The sequence below is a fragment of the Pelodiscus sinensis genome, chromosome 23, assembly GCF_049634645.1.
Source record: "Pelodiscus sinensis isolate JC-2024 chromosome 23, ASM4963464v1, whole genome shotgun sequence".
Classification (NCBI taxonomy): Eukaryota; Metazoa; Chordata; order Testudines; family Trionychidae; genus Pelodiscus; species Pelodiscus sinensis.
In genome coordinates, this window is record NC_134733.1 from 18204153 (window position 1) to 18221397 (window position 17245).

General features: G+C 44.9%; 1 protein-coding gene across 2 annotated transcripts in view; it reads right to left on the minus strand.

The window, feature by feature from the left end:
• NADK (NAD kinase) overlaps positions 1–16936 on the minus strand; it is a 43652-nt gene extending 26716 nt beyond the window's left edge. The window contains exons 1-2 of one of the 2 annotated variants that reach the window (XM_075906197.1): positions 16645–16936; positions 4326–4545 (exon numbers count right to left, since the gene is read on the minus strand). In XM_075906197.1, the coding sequence (XP_075762312.1) occupies positions 4326–4504 (179 nt within the window). In that variant the 5' untranslated portion in view covers positions 4505–4545; positions 16645–16936. The remainder of the gene's footprint in view (positions 1–4325; positions 4546–16644) is intronic. The other variant, XM_075906196.1, reaches the window with a different exon arrangement.
• Between the last annotated feature and the right edge of the window lie 309 nt (positions 16937–17245).

The window sequence follows — 17245 nt, forward strand, 5'->3', positions numbered from 1 at the left end:
GCACCATATACATCTCAGGCACTAAACAATTAAAATAGATTTTAGGTAAGAATGCTCTACACTGAAACAATTCTGCTTGGCAACACCATTTGAATGGAGCAAAAAATCTGTTCTAGTAAGTAGCTCCTTTAGAATCTTGTCCATAGCCCTTAGACATCTGGAGGGTCATAGTTCAGTAGTGCCAGGTACTCTCTCCCTCCTCCAGCAAATCATATTGCCTCCACAGTACAGTCTTTACCTGGCGGTTCCCCATGTGACAGAAGAGCATTACTACTATTTAACAATCTAACTTGAGGACAACAAACATTTCTTGCTGCACTGATTATGATCTATGTAAACACATACTTATGTGCCAACACTTATCACTATACAGCTGAAAAGCACCCAAACGGGTTCTTCATATCATGTATGCTAACTCTAGATGGAGCTGTGCAAAAGATCTGGTATCCAGATATTTTCCTACAATTTAAGAAATCCTGAACCTTCCTTTTGGATTATATTAGTATCAAGCTATTAATGTATCTCAATGTCACATTTTGTTCCATACTTCATTTTTGTATGATGTGTAGAACTATGGAAAATAGGTTGGAATGATAGAACACTTCTATTACTATTCAAAATTATTCTTAGATACTGGAAGTTGGATCTTATGTATGAGAGTTGACTTAGAACAAATTGTACAGTGTTGTCAGTTTTATCTACTCTGTAAAACATTACAGACTTCATCTTCTAAGTTACTGTATCCATAAAGAACTTGCCAGAGCTAGTAAGGTATACAGGCATTCAAGTAATTTATATTCTCCGTTATGGGAAAGCTGTTTCAGTATGTGATAAACACTGCAGCTATGCCCTGCATCTGCAACTCCTATGCTTTTTTTTTAAAAAACAACAAAAAGGACATTACTACCTTGACTATATTCTTGAAGTCAGCAGATGATATACTAAGGAGATTTTTTTCCCCTTGATAATATACTTCTGTCAGGAGCTATTTAAGGATAACCTCACTATGTAAATACAGACTGGAAAAACAAACATAAAACCTGGGTAAATTTTCACTTTTGCCCTACTTCTACAAAAGCAGGAAACTTTCTGCTTCTTCAGAAATATTGGGGAAGAGAGAGAAACAGCCCTTAATCTCCATGTTGATGGCTCAAAACCACCCAATGGTAGTAATAACCATTAGCACGGATAGTTATTCAGTGCTCTATATCAGGGGGTTTCAAAGGGTTGCGGCTTGTAAGGACAAACGGTTATCTAGCAGTGAGATGTTTTGTTCATCTGGATCTCCACAGGTACAGGTGATTGCAGTTCCCATTGGCTGTGGATCTCCATTCCCAGTCAATGCGAGCTACAAGAATTGGTGTCCTGGTCCGTACTAGAGTGTAAGTGACTAGTCGACTACTGGATAAGCATATGCTTAACAGACAGTTGACTTGGCTAGTCACTTCCCCCCGCTTTGCTGCCTTTATCAGCAAGGGGGGGAGCAGGAGTCAGTGTTTGGGGAAGCTGGATTAGAAGCCCACTCCCCGCAGCACCATCTCCGGGGGGGAGGAAGGGGGCAGGGAAGCAGCGAGGAACTGGTGGTGCTTCCACCTTTGAAATGTAGCAAGAGCAAAACTCTTGCTATATTTCAAAAGCAGAAGTGCCAGGGGAGCAGCGGGCAAGCAGGGGACTCAAGCAAAGATGGATGCATGCGCATGGGGAGCATGAGGCCAGCAGGAGGCTCTTGTATATTTAAAAAAAAAAAAAAAAAAAAGCAGGGAGTGCAGGGCAAGTGGGGGACTGTGAGTCGCCTGCTGGCCCCATGCTCCCTGTGGTGCTTCCGCCTTTGAAACATAGAACAAGCCCCAGGGGCTTTGGCTATGTTTCAAAGGCGGGGATGCCCTTATCAATTAATAGAACAGTTTATGCAAATTGCATCAACTATTCAATTAGTTGTTTAATCTAAATTTAACATCCATAGTCTGTACTGCTTCTCAAAGCAGCCACTGATTAGGAACAGCAATGCATAGCCAACAGGAGCTGCAATCACCTGTACCTTCACAGGTATAGGTAAACAAAGCATCTCGTGGTCAGATAGTGGCTTGCCCTTACAAGCCACACTCCAGAGTTGGAAAACCCCAGCTCTAAATGAAATAAGTTAGTTTAAGTCAAGTTCCCAAAGTCTTTCCTAGGTGAGGACTTATTAGACAAGACTGTTTCATTGACCACCTCTCTCCAGTTCACAGTCACAAAGATCACGTCCATTACCATTCACGATCATATGACATCTTCATATCACCTACAACAATTGTTTACATGGAAAAGTAACATTTGAAAAGCACATTTTTTTGCTCTCAGATACAATGTAGCAGGTTTAAAAACAAGGAAAAGCCTCCACCACTGACCAGCCAGCTGTCTGTGCACTTCACAGATTACAGTATGTGGGAACCTTACAGAGCGTTCTTAGGAGAAATGCCAAGGACTGAACAGGTTATGGAGCCATTCCAGCAAGGCAAATATATTGTCACTGTTACACTTACTCAGTGTTAATTTGGACTGAACACTGCCTTTTATTAGTGCTAAACAACATTCTATCCAAATTGCATGTTCTATATTTCTTTCCCTCGTGTTCTATATGTATCACTAAGAATTTGTGACAACAGGTTCTCTTATACAGGTGGAACCAGCACTCTCTGGTCCAGAAACATTTGTGGTCCAGCATGATAAGTGGATGTCCACCAATCACAGGTGTGGCCAAGTTTTCTGTGGACCCATAAAGTGGACCAGCCCTCAGTATTCTGTGCTGTTATTTAGCTCTTATTTACCTGTAAATGTCTGCTATGAGCCCAATAAATAGTGGAAGTGTTGGTAATGCTTTAGACAAATGTTCCCACGGTCCAGCAAATTCTATGGTTTGGCAGTGGTCAGGTTCCCAGGGTACCAGACTATAGAGAGATTCAACCTGTACAACGTTGGTCCATTTCTGAATACCTAACTCTTTTTATTACAGTCTGAAACAGGGGTGGGCAAAATACGATCTGCCAGCTGCATTTGGCCCACCAAGCTGCCAGATTTGGCCTGCGAGAGCCTCAGCTGGCTCCTTGCCGGCCCTGCCACTGCTCGGCACTTAGTGAAACCAGCTGCTGCAGGGACATGTACTTCTGTGAATGCTGAGAGCCTGTGGGAGGGGATAAAGGGTTCTCACATTGCTCACGCCCCCAATAGCTCCCATTGGTCAGTTTCCAGCCAATAGCAGCTGCCTGTTTTTAGGACAGGCAGCATGTGAAGTGCCCCATCCCCTCTCATCCTCTGAGCTCAGTGTTTGCAGCACATAGCTCCTGTAACTGCAGCAAGCAATACAGGGGGTTGGAAGGCAGGTACCCTGGTTCAGGAACCTGCTGGGCTGCTGGCTGGGAGCCACCCAGGTAAGGTCTCCCAGCCAGAGCCTGACTTTGGCATCCCAACTTCTCCTTCTCCCAACTCTGTGCCCTCCCCTCCTGTACCCCTACCCCATGTAACCTAAACCTTCTGCACCCCTGCACCAGCCCCCGTATATCTTCTCAGACACTACATCCCCTCCTACGCCCCTCCTCAGGTCATAACCAGCTCCCAAAGCTTGCACCTGCATCCACTATCCCTGGTCACAGTCCAAACCCTGCACCCCTCTTGTACTCCTGACCCTGATTAAGACCCCAGTCCATCAAGCCCTTTGAATCCAGCCTGCCAAGCCCTTTCATCCAACCCATGGTCACTTGGCCACTCCCCTGCCCCCAGGCCAATCAGAAACAGCTGGAGGTTCTCTCTAGGCACCGCACGCCCCTGGCAGAGCAGCGTGGGGGTGGGGGAGGAAGAGTTCACCAACTCCCCTGCCCCCAGGTCAATCAGGGTCTGTGGGCGGGGGAGCACGTGAAGCCTCCTGGCCCCACCCCATCCCTTCTGGCATGGCCCATGACCACTTCTGAAATTCATGAAGTGGCCCTCCTTTCAAATATTATTGCCCACCCCACGTCGAAAGCATCTATGAAGAGTATGAAGTAAAATCGATAAAAAACAAAACACATGGACTTTTACAGAGATCCTCTCACACAAGATATCCCTAAAAAAAAATTTAAATCAATATACATAAAAAAGAACAAGGCATAGCATAAGCAGAACTGATCTAAAATGATCATTTCTTCAAATCTGGCCATAAGATATCATTAACTGTGATTCTTAATGCCAATGAAAGCTAGCCCCATAGGAAGATCCTATTGCCATAAACTTGCATTACATAATGTGGCACTAATGTTATATTAATTTTATGAAAGAATCATCAGCATAAAAGATTCAAGTCTATTTCCTACCTGAATTCTTTGGTGCTTCCAAGGGCTGGTGAAACAGACAAACTCCGAAACTTAGCCCGACCCCGGATAGGGTTAGCACAGCTCCACTCCTCATCATCATGACATGCAGAGCAATGAAAAGCAGATTCAGAACTCACATCATCATTACAGAGAGAAAGCTTTTCTTGTTCCATCTCCATGGTGAAAGTGAAGGAACTTCACCTGGGGGAAATACAGCTTCCTTTGGGGAAAAGAAAGAGTAAAATTGTACTTTATTTCAAATTTTGGAGAGTAACAAACCACAAATTAAATAGACATTATGTAAGTTCATAGATTTAGAATGTGACACACTTTTTTCAAGGTATTCCTGAAGAGATTCCTATCCTCCAGGCAATTTCAGTGTTCTGCCAAATCACAAGAAGGAAACTGGCGGAAAGATGGAGGGACAGAGTGAAGTGCATGTATGTTAACAATGCCAGTAACCTGGGTCATTTAGGGCAACTTTTAGCTCCTATTTTAAGACCCTTACTATCCTATTGTAAAGGGTTTGTAACAGCTTTCTGCTATAAAAGGAATTTTGGACAAAAGCCAAGGCCATTCTTAAAAGTAACTTATCAATTCTGTAATTATTACTGCATACCTGTTAAGTATCAGAGGGGTAACCGTATTAGTCTGGATCTGCAAAAGCGACAAGGAGTCATGTAGCACCTTATAGACTAACAGATGTATTGGAGAATAGGCTTTCGTGGGCAAAGACCCACTTCGCCAGATGCATGTAGTAGAAATATCCAGAGGCAGGTATAAATATGCAGGCCAGAATCAGTCTAGAGATAACGAGGATTCTGGAAGGATGAGGTCCACTTCTAGCAGCTGATCTGGAAGTGTGAATACCAAGAGAAGAGAAGCTGCTTTTGTAGTTAAGCTAGCCATTCACAGTCTTTGTTTAATCTTGAGCTGATGGTGTCAAATTTGCAGATGAACTGTAGCTCAGCAGTTTCTCTCTGGAGTCTGGTCTTGAAGTTTTTTTGCTGCAGGATGGCTACCTTTAGATCTGCTATTGTGTGTCCAGGGAAACTGAAGTGTTCTCCTACAGGTTTTTGTATATTGCCATTCCTAATAGCTGATTTGTGTCCATTTATTCTTTTATGTAGGGACTGTCCAGTTTGGCCAATGTATATAGCAGAGGGGCATTGTTGGCACATGATGGCGTATATTACATTGGTAGATGTGCAGGTGAATGAACTAGTGATGGTGTGGCTGAGCTGGTTAGGTCCTGTGATGGTGTTGCTGGTGTAGATATGTGGGCAGAGTTGGCACCAAGGTTTGTTGCATGGATTGGTTCCTGAGTTAGAGTTACTGCGGTGCAGTGTATAGTTGCTGGTGAGAATATGCTTCAGGTTGGTGGGTTGTCTGTGGGCGAGGACTGGCCTGCTTCCCAAGGCCTGTAAAGTGAGGGATCGTTGTCCAGGATGGGTTGTAGATCACTGATGATGCGTTGGAGAGGTTTTAGTTGAGGACTGTAGGTGATGGCCAGTGGTGTTCTGTTGGTTTCTTTCTTGGGATTGTCCCACAGCAGGAGGCTTCTGGGTACACATCTGGCTGTGTTAATCTGTTTCCTTACTTCCTCGTGTCGGTATCATAGTTTCAAGAATGCTTGGTGAAGATCTTGTAGGTGTTGGTCTCTGTCTGAGGCGTTGGAGCAAATGCGGTTGTACCTCAGTGCTTGGCGGTAGACAATGGATCGTGGTGTGTCCGGGATGAAAGCTGAAGGCATGAAGGTAGGCATAGCGATCAGTAGGTTTTCAGTATAGGGTGGAGTTTATGTGACCATCCATTAGTTGCACCGTGGGTCTTTGCCCACGAAAGCTTATGCTCCAATACATCTGTTAGTCTATAAGGTGTTATTGCATACCTGGATTCACCCTTATCAGGTAAGCAGGACAGAGGAACATTCTTAAGTAGTATTGTATAATACACTTAGTTTTAAGAGCATTTTTATTAACTGTGAATCCAGACAAAGGAGAACAAATTATGCAGTCCAATACTTTTTTCTACCAAACCAACTATTAGCTTATCATCTCTGTGACTACAACAGCAAAATTGTGGAGCAAATGAACAAGAACTAAGAAATTTAATTAAGCAGTTTTGGGACAGTCAATTACAGTGGAAGGAATGGACTTGCTAAAGCAAAAAAAATTAAAATGTTCTTGAATTTGGATAGTTCTTGAATGTGGATAGTTTACTGAAACTAACAAAACTGTGGTTAGTTTGAGATCTTCTTGTTGCTCCTATCACTCCTAGCAACGTAACTTCAGGCACACCTTACATCTGAAGCTAAACAACTGGCTGAATTCCAGGAACATCTTTGCAGTAGACATGAAAAATGAACTCTTAATTGGCTATTCTTCCTAAAAAGCCTTATTTGGAGAAAGGGAGGTGAGTGCTGCCAGGCACACAAATCTCAATTCCAAGAAGATAGTTTTACACTAGATAGATTTCTAACCAAGAACTTAATGAAGACAAAAGTATTGATGCCAGCTCTACTGAGTACATGTATGAAAGAATCCTGCATTGCCAGGGAAATAAAAGGAAAAAATATCTATGAGATCTCTTTGCCACCTTCAGAATCCCTGAGTCTACATGAGTGTACCAATCAACCATCTGAAAGTCTGTTACTTCATCAATATATATTTTTAGTCAGAGAAGGTATGTAGCTTCTCTACACAAAACATTCTATACTTTCTTCTTAGAGTCTTTGACAATTGTGACAGGGAAGGGTAAAAAGACTGTTCAAGGGGAAAAGGGGAAGCTGAGACAGAGCAGCTGCAAACTAAGGGCCAGGTGAGTTGAATTAGGTTGCCACAGGACCTCTTTAAAAGCCTTCCCTAGGGCAGAAGGAGGGGGGAGAGAGAGAGAGGAGGAGGAGCAAACAACCAAGGGGTAAGGAGACTCAGAGAAGTGGAACAGAAGGCACTCCCAGCCCTGCTAAAGATCACAGTGGAACAAGCCAACTCTCATTTTAAGTCTTTCAAATGTTCATCTTCCCCCACACATGTTAAGACTCTATATTTATGCAGGTTCTTAGCCATGTCTGACTATATAGCTGAGTGGTCTCCAACCTTTTTACACCCAAGATCACTTTTTAAATGACAGAACAAGCCAAGATCTACAGGCCCACCCTTGAAGCCCCGCCCTCTCTATTCTCCTCCTCTCCATCACTTGCTCTCCCCAACCCTTATACTGCTGTTTTTTTCCCCAATTCTTCTGTAGGAAGAAGTCTTTCCAACATTTGGCCTGTCTAGACTGGACCAAATGTCAGAAAAACCCCTTCTTTTGGAAGCCCCCTTATTCTGGACTGAAAGAGGAATATAGGAGTGACCGAAATATCATGTTTTCTCTTCCACTAAAAGAAGTGGAAGAACAAATGCATCCCTGGACGCAGAAGAGTTTTTCTGGGATCTCTCCAGAATCCTGAAAAACTCCTGCAGTCTAGCTGTACCCTCACTGGGTTGAGACAGGATGTGTAGGCTCCGGGGTGGGAATGAGGGATTTGGGTGTGGGAAGGGACGAGAGGTGCAAGCTCTAGGAGGAAATCTGGATGCAGTAGGAGGTGGATAAGGGAATGCTGGCTCAGGGAGGGGGCTCCAGGCTGGGTAGAGTTGGGGTCAGATGTAGGGTTAGGGTACTAAGCAAGCCACAGACTTCTGGATGTGAGGGTTCAGGAATTTGGGTTTTGGTATGTGAGGGGCTCAGGGCAGGTGGTTCCAGTGTATGATAGGCTCAGATTTAGGGTCTGGGGAAAAGGGGAGTGCAGGACTGTTATGATGCTGTGGCAAGATGGGGGATTGGCCCCAATTGGGGGTTTGTTGGCCAGGATTCATTTTCAAATAAAATAGTATGTCAAACACAACGGCTGTGTCTACATTGACATGAGTTTGCACAAAAGCGGCCACTTTTGCTCAAAAACATGCTGCCTATCTACACTAGCGGGGAGTTCTTGCGCAAGAACACTGACATTCTAATGTGTGAAATCAGTGCTTCTTGCGCAAGAATTATGATGCTCCCGCTCAGGAATAAGCCCTCCTGCACAACTGTTCTTGTGCAAGAGGCCAGTGTAGACAGGCAACATGAATTTCTTGCACAAGAAAGCCCGATGGCTAAAATGGCCATCGGAGTTTTCTTGCACAAGAGAGCGTCTACACTGGCACGGATGCTTTTGCTCAAAAGCACATCTCTTGCGCAAAAGCACATGCCAGTGTAGACGCGCTCTTGTGCAAATACTTTAACACAAAAATTCTTGTGTTAAAAGTATTTGTGCAAAATCTTGCCAACGTAGACATAGCCAAAAAGTTTCTGCGTTGTCTTTATTTCTGAGAAGGGCAGGGAACCTGTTTTGAGTCAGCGGTCACTGACCCACAGAAAAGTCAGCTGAGGCCACACAAGTGAGATGCAAAAATAAATAAATAAATAAATAAAAAATAAATAAAATCCTCCTCTAACGCCCCCCCCCCCCTCCAAGCTCCACTAATGTGGCCCCAACTGTGTTGGTGGGAGCAGGGGGGGACATAGTACTAGGGAAGGATGCTAGTGGGTGCTTTGGCAGGGGACAGAGTGCCAGTGGGGACAGAGTTCTGCGGCTGGGGTCGGGAGAGGAGACAGGGGGACGGGACGGGAGAGGGGACAGGGTGCCAGTGGGAACAGGTTTCTGCGGTTGGGGAGAGGGAACGGGGGGGGGGGGGAGTGGGGGCAGAGAGTCCCTTGCACCCCGCCTCCTCCCAGGATTTTCCCCCCTCCAAGGAAAGCCGGCGCATGCCTCCCACAGCACAGCCAAACCCCCGCAGGTGCCTGCCCCGGGACCAAACCCCCACGCACGCAGTGCAGCCAAACCCCTGCGCACACCTGACCTGGGGCCGAACCCTGCTCCCGTGGCGCAGGGAAACCCCTGCGCTGACTCACTTCTTCTGTGGCACAGGGAAGCCGCCGCACTCCTCCTCCAGGGCTGACGCCCCCTCCCGCAGCCCGCCACAGAGCTGTGGTAGGGGAGCAGCCAGTGCACTTCCAGAACCCCCGGAAGTGGTGCGAAGCTGCAGGCAGGACTTCCATCCACCCCGCAGGAAGCCGGCACTACGCTGGAGGTAGGTAGTGGGGCTTCTCAGAGGTGGGATGAAAATTGTGGGGGGGTGGAGGGCCCAAATGCCTCGCGATCGACCAGTCGATTGCAATCGACTGGTTGGTGACCACAGATATAGCTGATGAAGAATCCTTGACTATATATAAACTAAAATGTGTTGTCTATGTAAAAAGGGAACCTAATCTAAGGATACACGGTGATTAAAATAATTACGCTTGGATAAATATTTTATACTTATTCTTCAATGAGCTCAACAGAAAATACAAAGTTATCTTGCAATAATATTTGCACAATTACACTTTTATTACTGCACTTTCTTTTAAACATATTTCCTAATAAAGAAAATGAGATAAACCACCCTATCAATTAGGAAAGACTAGTGAACAAATATGCTAATTGTAGTAATTTGCAGTGTTGTAGCCGTGCTAACCCCAGGATATTAGAGAAACAAGGTGGGTGAAGTAATCTCTTTCTTTCACCAAATCAAGTTGGTCCAATAAGACAAGCTCTCATGCTAACACAGAGCTCTTCCTTGGGACCAGGAAAGGTATTCAGACTGTATTTCCACCCAACTTGTCTTTCTAACAATAATAATGATACTTTACAAGTATTAAGGTACTTAATGACATACCCTTATAGCAGTGGTCTCCAACCTTTTTACACCCAAGATCACTTTTTAAATCTCCAAACAGGCGAAGATCTACCGCCCCCGCCCCTTCATTGAAGCCCCGCCCCTTCTATTCTCCTCCTGTCCATCATTTGCTATCCCCAGCCCTTACTTACACACTTTGATAAACAATTTATTTTTTAATTTTATACATTGCATAATTTAAATCATGTGTTTATAGTTATGAAATAAATGGTCTGTTTTTTATTCATGCTATTTAAATCTAAAATGAAGCATTTATAATTATACATCTTGTGGGGACAGAGTTCCGCGGCTGGGGGCAGGAGAGAGGGAACAGGGTGCTGGCAGAGGAGAGGACAGGGTTCTGCAGCAGGGGACAGTGCGCCAGTGGGGACAAGTTTCTGCAGCAGGGGACAGAGTTCTGTAGCTGGGGACAGGGGAGTGGGGACAGAGTTCTGTAGCTGGAGAGTGGGAGCTGGGGAGTCTCCTGTATCTGCCTCCTCCCAGGATTCCCCGCCCCCAGAGGGAAACCAGCACGTGCCGGCCCCGGGGCCCGACCCCCCCGGCGCAGGGAAACCCCGCACGCGCCTGCCCCGGGGCTGACCCCCCCCCCCGGCACAGGGAAACTCTGTGCGCGCCTGCCCCAGGGCTGACCGCCCGCGCGCACACGCCTCCCCCAGGGCTGACTCACCGCTCCTGTGTGGTGCAGGGAGCTCATGCTCCCTGCCGCAGTACACCTGGCAGAGCAGCTAGTGCTACTTCCGGAATCACCGGAAGTGGCGCTAAGCTGCAGGACTTCTGTCCATCCCCGGGAAGCCTACACTACCTCTCCATTTTCACTGGAAGTAGGTAGTGGGGCTTCTCGGGGGTGGGAGGGAAATGGGGGCGGGGTGGACGGGACACCTCGCGATCGACTGGTCGAGGCCTCGTGATTGACCAGTCGATAGCAATTGACCTGTTGGTGACGACAGCCTTATAGCAATTTTCCAACTGTTTCAAAGTACCTTGCCATCTTAGGGTATGTCTACACTTGCACCCTCTTTCGAGAGAGAGATGCAAAGGAAGACATTCGAAATTGCAAATGAAGCTGGGATTTAAATATTCTGCCCTTCTTTGCATATTCGCATTATGGCGCTATTTCGAAATAATAGACGCTGTTAAGACATGGTTATTTTGAGAGAAAACCCTTCTCTTGAAATAACTCTTATTCCTCATACAATGAGGTTTACCAGTTATTTCGAGGAAGGGTTTTCTCTCAAAATAACCGTGTCTTAACAGCATCTGTTATTTCGAAATATGACGTTATTTCAAAATATCCCTAACGCGAATATGTAAATGAAGCATGGGATATTTAACTCCCGACTTCATTTGCATCCCTCTCTCAAAAGAAGGTATAAGTGTAGACATACCCTTATAGCAATTTTCCAGCTGTTTCAAAGTACCTTACAAATATTAAGCCTCCCGGCCCTCTATTTTAAGATACAAAAGTCGCCTTCAGCATGGGATACTGTTTCAAAACTATCAGTGGGTCATTAATGACTCACAGGGAAATGCCACCTACTGAATCACCAACCACCACTTCCTTCATTCCTGACATGAATTACATCCCCATTCCAGAAGGGCACAACTACAAAAATAGATACAATTAATGGCATGCATTAATTTTAAGTTTATAATGTTCTTCACTTTATTCAAGACAGATATGTTTAGTGGCTTAGAATCACAGTATGAACTTGAAAATTTCAACCACACTACTGTTGACCTTCCTAATATCTAGGAATTTTGTAAGAGGGGCCAGGATTTCAGCCAAGACTTAGGCTACATCTACACGACCCATTTTTGCAGCATAAAATATGCTAATGAGAGACTCATTAGCATAAGTTTTGACATCATTAGCATATTTTCTGCCATTTCTTTTTGTGCAAGAGATTTTTGCGCAAAAAGCAGCAGTGTGGACTTTTGGGGGGGGAGGGGCACAAAAAGTCCACCCTGCTGCTTTTTGCGCAAAAATCTCTTGCACAAAAAGAAATGGCAGAAAATATGCTAATGATGTCAACTTATGCCAATGAGTCCATTATTAGCATATTTTGTCACAAAAACGTAGTATAGATGTAGTGTAGTCTAGATGTAGCCTCAGAGCATACTGGCATACTAATGTGTGTACTAATTACTTCATTTATTCACACAATTACGGTGATGGTGCATATATCTGCTCTGTAGAGTCAAAGTACATTAATACTATAGAAATCACTTTTTGGAATGGAAAATTATGCATCTAATCTCTTGTAATATTTACTTTGTACCGTGGTTTCATACAATTTCTCAAAAGGAGTACCAGCTGCTCTGAACTAGTTATGCTACACAATTCACATTATTTCAACACATTAGTACAGTAAAACCTGTGTTATCCAGCATGCTTGGGGATTAGGGCGTTCCAGTTATGTAAAAATTCCAGTTATCTGAGGGTCCCATCAACCTAGGAAAAACCAATGGACAATAATAGTAAAACTCAGGTTTTTAATATTGGTAGTTTTGTAGTGTGAGGCAGTTGGTATCACATTTCTATTTTGAGTTAAAGATTATTAGTACTTCTTAAATCAAAAATTGTTAAGCCAATCATGGTAAAAACCAAGCCAGGCCTGTGAACCTGAAGATGTGACAGTATTGTGGCTGGGGGCAATGCTGGTTAACAAAGTTCTCTGGTTAATGGATAACAAAGGTTTCACTGTATTTAAATGTGTTGTGCTGAAAAGCCCCTATTCAGTTTATTTGGATGCATCCATCACCTTTTAAAGTAGTTATTCTTCAAAGATTCATTTCTTTGTCACAGATGTTAGTGATACCAAATATCTATTTTTATATAATCCTAGACTGTATTCTGAATTATGTAAAACAATCTTCCCAGAGTAAATGCCAGGAAGCTTCCACTTAAGTTTTACCTTCTTACTTGTCTATAAAGCATAACCAAGATTATATTTCAGCCTAGATGCTCATTGAGAAAAACCTACAGAAAGTCAGGAAAACAGAACTCTATTTCTGTCTGTGCCTAGTTTTGCTTTTGAACTGCATATGATCCCAGTACATTGCATATGTGAATCAGGTTAAGTTTAAGACAATCCAATGCCTCAATTCACCAGCTACTTCTTCTATAACAAGTTATTGATCTGAGTGTCAGTAAGTCTATGAAGTGGATTCAACTAACATCAGCCAAACCTGGATTACCTATAGTAAATCACATGATTAATGTGTTTTATTTCTTGTGTATAGCGAAAACCAACTACTGGTGACAGCTCATTACCAACTAAAATGACAATCACCCAAGACATGTTTTTCTTTTAATTAATGTAATTGTTTTATTATTCTTATTTGGCACTTCTAATGATTTTGCCAGGGTGCTCTTTAAGTACATTTATTAATTACTGTGCATCTATTTTAGCAGTGCGAATACTGTATCATTAGTAAGACACATTCATTCAAATAGAAGCATTCAATTCTTATATTAAATTCACCTTAAAAAGTTTTCACAGTCATTTCACTATAAAAGTATCAGAAGGAAAAAAAAGCTTCTGGACTTTTAAATTCAAAATTATTCATTCTTTGTAGCGTTTAGGAACCCCAGTTATGTGCCAGAACTTGTTATGCTATGTGCTGTACAAAACAAAGAACAACAACAAAAACTAGTAGACCCTAACCCAAAGAATTTACACAATCTATGTAAAAAACATTACATGGATACAGATGGGGGAGAACAAAGAAACAATGAGACAGTATTGGTCAAAATGATAAGCAATTTTTCAGCACAACCGCAACATAATTGTTCAAGTTTTGTATAAACATCATGACAAAGTTCTCCTTAGAAGAGATTCTGAAGGAGGATACTCAAGTGTTTTGCAGATATTTATGGGTCACTCCTCCCAAACGTAATGTCCCATGCTGCTCAACACATCATTCAAGAGGGTTGAAATCTAAATGCCAAGCCAAGGATAAGTACCGTGGGGACTATGGAGGGACAATTGTGCTACTATGCTGATCCCTTCATAATGTGTTTACAGTATCTAGTAGAGTATATAAGGGTGTTCTCCTCACTAATATTTTTGGGAAGAAGATCAAAGTGAAGTTAAATCAAAAACTGTGTAACACATCATACATAAATTTTTACTACATAACCAGAAATTGTACTGCAAATTCAAATGACACCATTACTATCTTACTTATATACTGTAATTCATAAGTGCAAGAAGACTGTTACATTCAGAAACTGTACAAGTTATCTTAGTTTCCTTTTCTATTAATTACATTATGCCTCTTCTCCGTCACGTATTTAGTAACTCGAGGAGTCCTCTTCACTAAGAAGCCAATGGAGGATTTCCTTGTATAGTGATTTGTACCCAAAGGTTTCCCTCCAGCACAACCACAGTGGAAAAGTATGTGTCAGCTAGACAAGTGTTTGTTTTAGTTTTCTGTAAGTTAGTTACAGATTTCTTCCCACACTCTTATGTAGCTGGAGGTAAGAAGTGTTGCATAATACAATCACTGATAGCAACTGCAACTCAGAGGCATCTTTCCAATGGATGGTTATGTAACTTCTAATTCCTCTATTTCCAGTGCAAAAACAGGAAGCATCACTGTCAAGAGTCAAATACCCCAAATTTTTCAGCAGCAACCACTCCTTCCCAAATTCATCTTCAAGCAACATTCCAGCTATACAGTTTCTCTTCCTCTTTAACATAAAGCAAAGATAAAAATAGGAGATATAACCGGACTGCAAGGCAGAGAATACTGAAATTCCAGCAACTTCTCCAACAGTTCAACCATCCAGGTTAAATAAAAAAGAAGCCACATTATTAACGAGTGAGGACTTCTTCATATGACAAGTTGTAATCATTGGCCAGAGGGGGTAATTCTGTTTATTGACTAGTCTCTTTTTCTACAGGTTACGACAGCACATCTGACATTTCCATCCCATCAGTGCAGACTTAAGAATGATTATTCTTGGTTCATAGGAATTGTGAGAATGTTACTGTCTGTGTGTTTTGCACCATTTGAAACCATCTATGACTTTGCTAAGGAAACCTACACTGAAACTAGCTACACTGCAAGATACCTTCTATGTAAGATATATATGTATGAACCACATGCCAACTGGTCATCTGTTTAAGGATGTATAGCAATGACAGTACATTTGATACACACAGGTCATGAACTTTGGAGTGGCATGTGTTACATGCAGAGTGCTTCAAGAACCACCAAAAAGATCTACGTATCATGCTTAGGCTTGGATTAATTATTTTTATTGGTAAATGTTGGTAAACATACATTTCACCACTTGCTGACAAAAACATTTTAATTGTAAATATTACAATATTTAATTGTAAATATTGTAACAGAAATTTACAGATGGGCAAAGAAATATTCTGCTTGAGAAGTCAGAACTGATTTAGCACTATTTAACTTGGATATTTTGATATGTTGAAAATGTATGTTGTAACCATTATAAAACTTTATTTTTGTAGAACTTATTCTATACTGTCATTAAAAATTAGTACTGTGTACCCATTGTCGAGCCACCTCATAACTTCCCACAACTGTGAAAATGTATACCAATAAAAATGGCTTAAAACAAACACTGACACCCATCAAAATTATTAATAAAGATAAAAGTGAATTCTGCCAAACCTAATCCTAGAGACTAGTTGTGCAGAAAGCTTCCTCCTGAGGGGCACTGAACCCCATCATGCAGGCACAACAAAACCCGGTGTCCAGGCAAGTCCAGCTTCCCCCATGACAAGATCTTTACTGTAAGAGTGAGGGGGAGACCTGCACATTCCCCTTCTGGGGACAACCCATTGTCCCTAAGCCTGCACCTCACAACATCCCACCCAGGAGCACCAGCTGCCCATAAGGAGGCACCACAACACTGGAACCTTGCTACCTCCTCAGAGTATCCCTGGGCCTGACAGGCCCTTTCACCTGCCAGCCATCAGGAGCCCTCACTCCCTTCACCTCAGGCCCCAAAGCCACCCTCCTCCTTAATCCCCCCCTCAATACCGGCTCCTTAGCCCCGCTCCATGGCCCCCCAACCCCACAGCCCCCTTCTCGCCCTCCCTGTTCCATGATCCCCCAACTCCAAAGCCCCCCCGCTCCATGCCCCCCAGCCCCCCCAGTCCCCCCCGCCCTCCCCGCTCCATGCCCCCCCAACCCCCCAGTCCCCCCCGCCCTCCCCGCTCCATGCCCCCCCAGTCTCCCCCGCCCTCCCCGCTCCATGCCCCCCGATAGCTGCCCGCGCTCCATCCCCGCTCCGTGGCGCCCCCCCGCTCCATTCCCCCCCAACTCCACCGCCCCCCCCACAGCCCCCCCCGCCCCATGCCCCTCGATAGCTGCCCGCGCTCCATCCCCGCTCCGTGGCGCCCCCCCCGCTCCATTCCCCCCCAACTCCACCGCCCCCCCCACAGCCCCCCCCGCCCCATGCCCCTCGATAGCTGCCCGCGCTCCATCCCCGCTCCGTGGCGCCCCCCCCCGCTCCATTCCATCCCCCTCCTCCCTCCCCCGCGCGCCTCGCGCCGCCGTCCCCCCACGCTCACCGCGCTGCGAGCTGTTCCCCTCAGAGGTCCGCGCGCCGGAGCCGGCGGTGTCGGCAGCGGCTGCTCCTGTCCAGTGAGTGCGGCCGACAAGCCCGGCGCGCCTCCATAGTCCTCCCGCCTCCTCCTCACGAGACTCGGCCGCAGCCGGGTCCACGGCAGGGGGGGGGAAGGGAGCCGGCGGCGGAGCGGGGAGATGACAGCCCTGCGCAGGCGCGGGCCGCCGCGCTTCACAGCCAGGAGAAGGAGGCTGTAAACGCGAGGCGTGGGGGGGGCGGCACGCAAGGGTCAGCCGGAGTCTGAGCGGGGGAAACGCGCTAATGCGCCTGCGTCAAATCTCCTACGTCACCGAGAAGGGAGGGTAAAGGCGGCGAGTACTGACGCGCATGCGCGGGCTGAGTGCTGTCTGGCGCTCCTTTGGTCTGCTGGGAATTGCGCTGGGCGCGCTCGTGTACGGGGGATGATTTGCCACACCCTCTGCTGGAGGGAGGGTGCGCTGTTGCAAGCTCCAGGTGGTCAGACCTTCCCCCCACGAGCGTGGTTTTAAAAGCATTCTATTTATTTAAAAAGATTAGTTGTAGGCTTCTTTTATTTGTGCTCTGGT